Here is an 11,222-nt window from a genome sequence, read left to right on the forward strand (position 1 = left end):
ATGTATTTCCTCAGCGACCAGCACGGATCAGCTCTAGGCATGACGAAGCGGATATCATCCTCTTTTGGAAGGCCAACCAGAGTAGTTTCGCTTTCACAACGAGAAACAGTGTCTCCATGGCATGGCGGCGGCAACAATACTACAGCGAGAATAAAAGTTACGCCTTCTTTCTTTGCGTGAACATTTGGGCAGCGTTATACAAACCTTCCCACATCGTGACGTAGATATGTGGGGGGGTGTTAGAACGAACCGTTTTAGGTAGGTGTGGCTGACTCTTAACTTTTATAAAGAATATCTCTTTGGATTTGAGACTTTAGTCTTTGCAACTTTACAGAGCTTCTTTATGCACCAAGAGCTTGTAACACTCCAAAGAGAAAGAAACAATTGAAATCGCATCATATGACCCCTTTAAGTGCAATACTAAATAATATTACAAATCTGATCTTTTATCTTTTTATGCACTCATCTGTACCATTTTGTGAATAATATCGATATATACTATATGACTTACCCAAGTTTCTTGCTTCCTTACGAACATCACTCATTTGCTTAATTATGGGCAAATTAGTGTCATCCATCATAGAAACCGTGTTAGCAGGAAGAACAGCAACCAGACAGTGAATCCTGTCTTTCAGAGTGGGGTTCTTGTTATACTTCGGGTCTTCTTCGGTAATTGGTTTTAATGGGTTAAACTGATCAGACAAATGCACACAATAAACTATAAGAATATATGGAACTGAACATGGTTTGTACTATAACAGATCAGTTGAAATGGTGTAGTTTTTCAACCATGACATTCCTATTGTAAAGTTTCAAACCATTCACAGAGTTTTATTAAATATTGTAATGTTTATGAAAAAAAAAAACTTTCATAAAAAATCTTCATGTTTACATTACTTGCTTGAATGAAAGTTCTCAAATTAAATTCCACATTAAAGGGGTAGTTCACACAAAAATAAAAATTATGTCATTAATTACGCACCCTCATGTCATTTCAAACCTGTAATCCATGTGACATCGGGGTTCAACCGTAATTTTACGAAGCTACGAGCGCAGAAGAAAAAAAACGACTTTATTCAACAATTTGTCTCCTCCGCAAAACCCTGTAGCGGCAGTTTGGAGAGTATCAGCTGGACGTTTACAGCGTATGCTGTTCTGTGTCAGCTGGGTCACTCCGGATCTGTTTTCTACGTTGTTGTGATTTGATTTGAACAAAAACAGTGTATCCGTGTGACGCAGCTGACACAGAACAGCACACGCTGTTTATGTCCAGCGGATACTCTCCAAAATGGTGCTAGGGTGGAGGAGACGAATTGTTGAATAAAGTCGTTATTTTCTTCTTTTGGGCACAAAAAGTATTCTCGTAGCTTCGTAAAATTACAGTTGAACCCCTGATGTCACATGGATTATTTTACCGATCTCCTTGCTACGTTTCTGGACTTGGGAACATTTCAGTTGTATTGCTGTCTATAGGAGGGTCAGACAGTTCTCAGATGCCATCAAAAATATCTTAATTTGTGTTCCGAAGATCTTACAGGTTTGAAACGACACGAGGCTGCGTAATTAATGAAAGAATTTTTATTTTTGGGTTAATTAACCCTTTAATACACGTACATTATAACCACTGTTGATGTGACCGTTTAATAATTTGATGATGTCATCCATCTTTATTCCTCTATCTTCTCTGTGCATTCCGGCAATGTCAGTGAAATTGAAAGGAAAGTAGGAGTCAGGGCTGTCCTTCTTCACTTTATATGTTTTGCACTGAAGAACAAAGCAAAGATTTAAAAGCCTTACTTATATGTTAATACTATAAGGATACATAGATTAAACTTACTTTCACAGTGAAACTTTGACCAGTTTCTACTGCATGTGCCAGGGCTCTGGTAGTGATGCGGCCCTGGAGAACATTATACACAGAGTTGAAAAAGCTTGATTTTCCAGCACCTTGTGGTCCATGCAGAAGAATTCTCAGAGTGCCAACTTCTGAGTTGCTAGGTTTGAAGATGTTTATTGCTGTCAGTAGATTTTGTTTATCCTCACTAGAAAGGGAGTTTTAAAAGTAGGAGGAAACATTATACTATAGGTCTAGAAATTTGTTATGAGAATAAGGCTTATAGTCTCCTATTTTGGAAATCGAAATAAAAGCATGAACTAATAAACTTGCAGAACAAAATAAAATACAAGATGCCAAATATTTACGAAGACTACAGAATTCAATAGAATTGCACCAAATCTATTTATTTGGAAACTCTCATAAGTTGTGCTATGAGAGACATGAAACCAGCATGTAGGAAATCTGTTGCCTAAGACAGTGGTCACGGTCATTGCAAAAAATATAGTAAGGTAGAATGCTGTGATTGCCCAATAAAAATAAAGTGTTCAAGAGTTGAACAATAAGCATACTCTGTTGAAATAGAAAAAGTAGTTTTCAGAGCTTACTTCCAGTCCAAGGACCTCCAGGGTTTGCGAAACTCTGTTTAACCAAAACAAATATTTAGTCAATTTAAATTTTCTTTATATTTATTCATTTGGGTTATTTTATTTTTGACGTATATAAATTTTTTTTTTGTACATAATAGATTTTACACTATATATTTTGCTGAGTGATCATCCAGAATGAATTATGCCCGTTTGTTTCACTGTACCTGGAGATGGAGGAGGAGTGGGTGGTTTGGATTTTTTAAATAGCCACATCCTAGCAACACCTTTGTCTTCATTTTGAAATAAAGATATTAGTTAGAAATTCAAGTCATCAAAATGCAGCAAAATAAAATTTAATCAAATACCACAGTCCGCCTTCCCAATTTCCTCCTACCTGAACACCTCTTTCCCTTAATTTATTTTGTAGCTTATGTCAGGGTTTTGGATTTATGTTTTGTCATCTGCCTGTGTGTCTTCCTCTTTTGCCCCTATATGGTTTTGTTCCCGTTCTGTTTAGTTCATCATCTTGTTTAGTTCATTTGTCTCATTAGTTAACCCAGCTCACCTGTGCTACCCTCATCTAGTCACCTATATAAGGATTATCCTTTGTTCAGTTGAATTGTCCGGTATTATTTGTGGAATACCCTGTCATCTTCGTCTTTGGATCTATATTAAATATTTGAAAAGCTAATCTTTGTCTTTGTGTGCCTTCCCTTTACCAGAGTCGTGACGGAATACCAGATCACTACAGAGTATAGCAGCGATCTACCCTGCATTTTATTTGTTCGTTTAAATACGGTGTTTTCTTTAGTTTTTTTCCCCCATGGATCCTGTAGACCTTTTATGTTCTGTTTACCAAGACGGCCGTCCCCTGGAGGAATATGTCACTGAATTCCTCACTTGCTCTTAGCAGACTTGCCTCGACCTGTGGACACTTGTGGACTGTTTCTGGGGTGGTCTGGATGAGGGGATCGCAAAGCGGATGCCACTGGTTGGGTCCAGGTGGACCCTGCCCGATTACATCAACCTGGCCCGGTTCCTCAGCGGATCCCGTCTCCTTGCCGCCAGCCCAGAAGCATCACCCATTAAATCCATTAACCCCCCGTCATCACCCATCATGGCCGTCAGCCCAGTGCCCAGTCCGCTACCACCCCACTGCACGGAGCCCTTGCAAGAGCCCACCGAGAGCCATTTCCCACCACGATCAATGAGCCAGCACAGTGCAGGGTGAATGAGCGGAGGATCGCCCCAGAAGCAGAGCCCATTCCGTCTGACCAGGTGCATGAGCCGGCTAGAGCATCCCCGAGCGAGAGAACAGTGGTTGAAAAGGAGAGAGCTACAAGCAGCTCTGTCCACTGCAACACCGCTGAGTGTGGGCTAGAACTGGACTCGGGGATTAATCTGGACGAGTTTGCCGATATGCCTGATCTTCTGCCTCCTGATGAACCTTATTTGAATATCCCGAAATCCCACCCAACCTCCCTCTCCCACCACCTCTTCATCCATCCTCAAAATTGCCACCGCTGTCCACTGACAGCCCCTCAGCTCACCCTCAGTCCACCATCAATGCTGTGGATTTGCAGAGGGTCTGCCAGTTTCTATCAGCGTCAGAGCTGGAGGATCCTTCACCTCCTCCTCCAGCCTCCGAGTCCCAGACTCCCATTGACCCAGCGGCTCCACCTCGGTTCCTAGCTCCCTCACCTCCACCGTCGCCCGTCGATCCACCAGCTCCACCGGGCTCACTCGCCCCTCCGGCTCCGCCTTGGTCGGGTGTCGACCCGCCATGGCCTCAGGACTCCGCTCCTCCGGCTACACCTCGTCGCTCTGTCCCATCGGCTCCGTTGGGCTCCTCCCTCCCTCCCTCCAGTACCACCTCAGTCACTCTGGCTCCGCCGTGGATCTCTGCCTCGGTCGCCAGAGCCCTTGGCTCCACCCTGGCCCCCCGGATCCTCGGCATCCCCCTGGCTCATTGGCTCTCCGCCTCGGGCTCCTCCTCCACCTGCTCCGCCGCCATCAGTCGGCCCCCTGGAGTCGTCAGCCATTCTTCCACCATGGCTCCTCCCTCCGTTGGTTCCACCGTGGGCTGCCATATGGCTCCTTCTACTCCAGTTCCCTCCTGTCATCATCCTGGCTCCTCCCTCTGTCTACTCCTCCAGGGTCCCTCAAGTCTCTTCCTTGGATCCTCCCTCCGTCAAAGCTGCCTTGGTCCCTTCTGTCTCCTCCCACTCTTCATCCTCCTCCTAAACCCCTGCCCTCCCTCCATCGTTGGCCCTTCTACGGCGCAAGGTCGCGCCTTCCAGGAGGGGGGCGATCTGTCAGGGTTTTGGACTTATGTTTTGTCATCTGCCTGTATGTCTTCCCCTTTTGCCCTTATATGGTTTTGTTCCTGTTCTGTTTATTTCATTATCTTGTTTAGTTAATTTGTCTCATTTAATTAACCCTGCTCACCTGTGCTACTCTCATCTAGTCACCTATATAAGGACTATCCTTTGGTCAGTTGAGTTGTCCGGTATTATTTGTGTTACAGCTTGTGGAATACCCTCTCATCTTTGTCTTTGGATCTATATTAAATATTTGAAAAGCTAATCTTCGTCTTCATGTGCCTTCCCTTTACCAGAGTCGTGACAGCTTATTTGACTCAATCAAAGTTAGATCTACCTATTTTTAATTTCCTTTGTCACTTAAAATGACAGGAGCTCATTTCAAAACAATTTATCTATGCAGATTTTTAAGTGTTAGGCTTAATTTGGACAGAAAAGATTTTATATATTTTTTTATTAAATTTACAAACATTACTATCACTTTAATACCTTGAGGAACAGAACATTTAATTTCAATCCTTAAAGTAACTGAAAAAGAGGAGAATATTAACACAATTAACACAATATTTAGTGCAGTAACATTACATTTTTGCTATAAAACAAAATTTTCATTTTCACAAATAACATTATTCATCATTCACAAAAGAAACTCTTAGCAAGTGTTATAAATGACTGTTGCAGTTATCACTTCATAAATTAAAATAAAACTTTAGCACCTATACCCATTAGCCCTGAAATGCCTTACATCTTATATTTACAATTAACAGATTTTTCTTGAGGAGATTAATCTTACCTTAGAAGCAGTCTGAGATTGTGTGATGTTTTGTTCTCTTTTTTCAGGAACCTCACCCATAATGTACTTTCAGTTTTGAAGTAACTACTTTTCAACCGTCACTTTAACAATGGCCAGAATCAAACAGCAATTAGAGATGTAGGAACAGTAAAGTTGTCAAACTATTAAACTCAAACTATTAAAAAGACTGACATTTCTAATATAATACAGATTTATTAATTCAGGTAATGGCAGGTTTGACAGAATACCCTTCAGATAATCATGAAATAAAAAAGAACAACAAAAACAATCTATATGCCCACACTGGAAAATATGTAAGCATTCACAGGGTATGTAATAAATCTAAAGTGTAAATGCGGTCTAAAAAGCAATATTTAAAATGATTTCAAATAATGTCACATTTTAAACAAAAGTGTAGTCTTTTTAAATACTTTTAATAATCAGCAGGTTCCCATTGTGACAAGTTAGCATGTAGTCATGTGGAGGATGTTATGTTTGCATATTAAACTGGACTGGTATAAAATAGTTATACATCAAACAGTGTGCATGCGTGTGTGTGTACTGATATTCACTACATTATAGGGACCCCAGTAATTCTAGTAAATGTTTACCTTGTGGGGACATTTGTTAGTTCCCCATGAGGAAACAAGCTTACAGATCATACAGAATAAAGTGTTTTTAAAATCTAAAAATGCCTGTAGTTTTGTGTGAGCTGTAGGCTTAGGGTAAGGTAAAATATTGTTACGAGCATTATGAGTATAACAGTTTACTAAAGAAAAGAAAATGGGCATCCATTATTAGGAGCTCTTTTTGTTTTATTGCAGTCAAATTATAGTTTCAGGCAGGTGACAGCCATATACTGTTTGTGTTAGAGGCTTTGTATTGTTAACAAAAGTGGTGTGTTCTGCTCTCAGTACTTGACAGTCCATAAACTTGTGAACTGACTTTCAGACTTGTCTTGTCTGTCATGTGTCCCATGACAATGACAAGAAGTTGTCAAACGAACCAATTGTGCGATTTCTGTTTGCATGTTATTCAAAAACGTATTGACAAACAAAGGAGAATGTTGATCTAATGGAATGGCAGATTCTTCAGTCCAAGCATGCTTAAATCGATTGAAAAATGCAACAGGATTTTCGCACGCTTTCTGTTTTGTTTTTGCAGCATGCGACAAATCTTGCTTAGCTGAAGACAATTTCACTAGAAAAGCAGTCAATTGTCTGAAAAATTCTTTTAGCTTTTCCACATCAGCCCAAACCCATGCCTCATCCTCCTCATCCGAATCAATTATTTGCAACGTTCGGAAAGATTTTGGTTGTGACAGATCTAATGGTTTCATCACCCGTTTAGGACTCAAAGCATCAATCTCTGCAATCAACTCTTCCTCTGTAATTTCTGGCGGCAGTGTTTTAGTCAAAATGAAGCGATAATCACGCCCAGTCAATTGACTGTACGTGGTTAAACGCTTCAATACAGACACATATTGATGCGGACACCGTAAAGGATCTGGCAAATCTTTAGCAATCGCGACAGCATCAGACATTGCCAGCGGGATTATTTTAAACCCATCTGGAATCTGCACAAATGGGTATAAATCAGTTGCACTAGGTAATTGTGGGTGCAGACGATTAGGAGTTAATTTTTCTTGTTCAGGCTTTGCAACAGTATCATACCGAGGCGGAGCCGAGCTGGGAGAGTCAACATGGGACATTTGAAAAAAAGATTTTTTATCAGTCGTTTTAACCTGATCTGGCCCTTTATCCCAATAAGGTTTAATTTTTCCCCACACAGTATATGATTGTTTCATATAATCATAGTCCCAAGACGGATCCTCCCAGCCGTCCTTCACCATCAATTTGGCTGCCTTCATATCTTTGTCTTTGAACGAGCCATCACGAGGAAAAGGATCTAATTGTACTTTGACTTCCGACCATCCAGCCAGATTACTCAAATACGGTTCAGTATTAAAACCTTTATTATTTCTGAACATCCAATCCCTTGGCAACTCGCCAAGAATAGGTTTGGAGATGTCCTGCCCCATTGGAGATCAAAGATGTCTCGTCAATTTTAGTACACTTTTCACAATTTATAGAATAAGTTTCCCACTCTTCTTCCCACATCCAAAATGTGAGGAAAACAGATTGATGCCAAATATGACAATCAAATTGCAAACGAGAATAAATTCAATTTCTCTTACAGACAGGAAGAAAAATAAAACATTTTCTTACCTGTCTTTTTAAGAAATTCCCGGAAGGACGAGCCCCCATTTGTTTGCAATTAACAATCAGTCCCTATAGATTCTCTTTGCCACCTTGAAAACTTCTCAGTCCCTCAAAGTGTATATACGGCCGGGAAGCAAGAAAACACACATTCAATGGTATTCTCAATACTTCAACTTTATTCATAGATACAAGGATATTATATAGGCATATGTCGAGGGGAGTTTCAACCCTTTAACCAATGAGGATATAGATGACATACATATAGGATTTTTGCCAAGAATATGTGTTATATAAAATGGCCACATGTACAGGAAAATATGGACATATTAGGAATAGACTTGGCGAAGGATGCTGAACTATCTTCATAGTTCATCACGAACCCCATTACCTTAGAGTCCTAGCTATCATGTCCTCATTTGAACATTTGAACCCAGAAAAGCTAATGCATACATGTGCGCATGCATACCTCGAATATGAGTAAGAGATATTAAAACATAATACAAGAGAGAGAGAAAACAGATGGAGGAGGGGGGAATCAAGAGAAAACAACAGTGCGCTGTACAGGGTGGGCGAGTGAGAGAGGGAAGAAAAGGAGGGTGAAAACATCTGGAACCAATACAGACAGAGAGTGTTTTCTAACATTGACAAATGTTGATAGAGATGGTTTCATTATAATCTCGTTTTCGGTGGTGAAAAAATGTCATTGACGAAAATTATTTATACACAAAATTAACACTGCACTGATTAATTTGATAAAAAGTTATTCCATTTTGTAAGATAATTTAGTAAAATCATTTTGAAATCCAAATTCACAAGATAGATGACGACATTCTGTGATAAAATACAATGACGTTGTTAACACACTCCACAGCGCCACCAAGTGCATTCAGTTATAACACACTTCTAGTTTGCATGCTTTAGATTTATCATGGATTCCCTGCATGGCCAGCAAAGCAAGACGTAGTAAAATTTGAGTAGTGTTTTTTGTTTTTCAAATAATAACTGCAGATTGAATACTCGACTGTTTGCACACACCCTAATCCTCTTACCTCTTTTAATTCAATGCGCAACATTAATCAGTGTCTTATGCACTGAAGTTTGCACAGCCACAAAAGAAAGTGTTTGGAGGATAATGAGTTTCCTCCTCACAAACCCCATGGCTCGACAAACCAACTGGCGGAGCATAAATGGAAATGCTGCGTTCAAGGATACTTCCTTTAAAACTGTGATTAATGGTACTGTCACGAATCCTGTCCATGAACTTCAGTTCAATCACCACCAGAGGTCCCCCTTTCATTACATTGACTCTCGCACAACACAAACTGTTGCATATCACCCCTGACTACATATCCCATCATTCATTGCACTGTTTGCACACAGCACTGATTGCACACAGCTGTTTCACTGATTGCACACAGCACTGATTGCACAGCTGTTTCATATCACTCACTCACTATATAACACTCACTCAAACTACCATTCTCTGCTGAGTATTGTTTAGCCTGTACCCTGTTCTGAGTTTCCTTATTTTGCCTTGCCTTGCCTTGCCTTGCCTGTTTCCTCGGTTTCTGATCCTTGCCTGTTTCTCTGGATTTATCCCTCTCGTCTCGCCCCTGTGATTCTGTCTGCCAATTGTTGACCTACGCTAGCCCTAGGACTATTCTTGTGTTTTGCCTGCCATATACCTGTTTGCCATTGTTCGACCCTGCCTGTTATACCACGTCTCTGAAATAAAAGCTTGCAGATGGATCCACACGTCTCGCGTCTCGTCAGCCCCGTTACAGGTACGGCTTTGTGAAAATGAATACTAAAATGTAATCATATTTAGTGTCAGCTAAAAATGTTACCCTATAAATGTAAAATTTATATTTAACCATTATTCTTTGCCACCTTACTGTTGGTCACATTTGTGTCATTGTAGCTGCTGTCAGAAGAAATCGAATAACCGCCGCTGCAACAGACCAGGAGATCGAGTTCGGTTAAGAGATGGCTCCAGCTTGCTGTGGACAGTGATGGAAGCTGTCGGGCACGAGAAAAGATTTAATTTTGCAGTATGTAATATTGACAGTTAACAGTTGAAATATTGGGTAAACTGGTAGTGAACAATCACACAGACCAAAACATAAACAGGCATTCTGACATGGAACACACATTTCAAAGCAGAATAACTGGCTGTTGCTGAAAACTTGCCATGTTTCCTAAATACCTGCATTATATTATCACAAAAATCATGTCAGTTTTTTAATGTCGTGGAAATAAGATGTCTTCTCCTCTCCAGGTTGTTGGTATTGGACTGCTTTTTGGCTCTGATCTTGTTCCTGAATTGCCCTCTGGATCTGTTTTTTTTTTTTTCTATGGACTGCTGTCTGGTTCTGACCCCTCCCAGTTTAACGGACTCGTTTTCTCTTCACCCTTCTGGATTGATGTTTTCTAAAACTACCTTTTTGCCCTGGCGTGTGGTTAGTTGGTTATCAAACTATTTAATTGAATTTTCTACTTCCATAAATGTGTTATATTCTTCTGTTCAACGATGTCAGTTCAGTGAGAATGGTTGAATGTGTATATGCATCTATTTATTTATTTAGCTGTATTTATTTTATATCTATACGTGTATTTTTATTTATCTGAATTCTCTCTTAAATCTGTATTTATCTAATTTTGACGTTTTAATAAATCAATTTAGACTACATGAGTATTCATTATTCAATGTTATCTAGCAAGGAGAGATGTGGGCCATATCTAACCCAAAAGTCAAGCAACATGTGGCCCACATCTCACAAATGGCATGGGTGACATCTGGGCCAGATGTTACCCGTGCCATTTGTGAGATGTGGCCCAGATCCAGTCAAGTTGTGGCTGGCTTCTATCAGCCAGACTCAAGTTGAGTCATTGCCATCATTCCACGCAGTATGTGGGCCAGATGTCATTTGCTATCTGGGAACACAATGTGTTAAGAGCCAGGGGGTGTCAACTTTGAATTGGATGATCAGGGTAAATTGTACTTATTTTGTCTTCTGGGAAACATGTAAGTATTTAGGTAGCTTAAGTACAGTACCAAATGAGAAAAATTCTTTAAACAAAATATGGAAACTGTACTCATCCTGTTCAAAAGTGTACAACAACTGGCTCTTCATGCATTGTGTTGCCTTGAGCATCAGTAAATGTTTCCACCTTTTGTAATAGCTGTGTATGAGTCCCTCAATTGCCATCAGTGTGAAAAGATGGATCTCAAAATCATAGTCACTGTTGGAAAGGGTTAAAATATGCAGAAGATGCTGGAAAACCAAAGAATGTGCAGGAGCTGGAGGATCACAACACAGAAAAACAGTCGTGAATCATCCAGGAAACGACAGATTAAGATTTTGAACGAGTCTTTTTATTTTATAAATTCGTTTTTTTTGTCTTGGTGTGTGTGTATATAAATACAGTGGGGGAAAAAAGTATTTAGTCAGCCACCAATTG

The 11,222-nt window shown here is 40.1% G+C and overlaps 1 protein-coding gene across 1 annotated transcript in view; it reads right to left on the bottom strand.

The window, feature by feature from the left end:
- LOC107571192 (interferon-induced protein 44-like) overlaps window positions 1-5,583 on the bottom strand; it is a 22,062-nt gene extending 16,479 nt beyond the window's left edge. The window contains exons 1-6 of the mRNA XM_016257485.1: window positions 5,539-5,583; window positions 2,649-2,714; window positions 2,443-2,476; window positions 1,838-2,042; window positions 1,615-1,764; window positions 512-692 (exon numbers count right to left, since the gene is read on the bottom strand). Of these exons, the coding sequence (XP_016112971.1) occupies window positions 512-692; window positions 1,615-1,764; window positions 1,838-2,042; window positions 2,443-2,476; window positions 2,649-2,697 (619 nt within the window). The 5' untranslated portion in view covers window positions 2,698-2,714; window positions 5,539-5,583. The remainder of the gene's footprint in view (window positions 1-511; window positions 693-1,614; window positions 1,765-1,837; window positions 2,043-2,442; window positions 2,477-2,648; window positions 2,715-5,538) is intronic.
- Window positions 5,584-11,222: the final 5,639 nt, after the last annotated feature.

The sequence above is a fragment of the Sinocyclocheilus grahami genome, unplaced genomic scaffold (genome assembly GCF_001515645.1).
Source record: "Sinocyclocheilus grahami isolate Dianchi unplaced genomic scaffold, SAMN03320097.WGS_v1.1 scaffold1562.1, whole genome shotgun sequence".
Classification (NCBI taxonomy): Eukaryota; Metazoa; Chordata; class Actinopteri; order Cypriniformes; family Cyprinidae; genus Sinocyclocheilus; species Sinocyclocheilus grahami.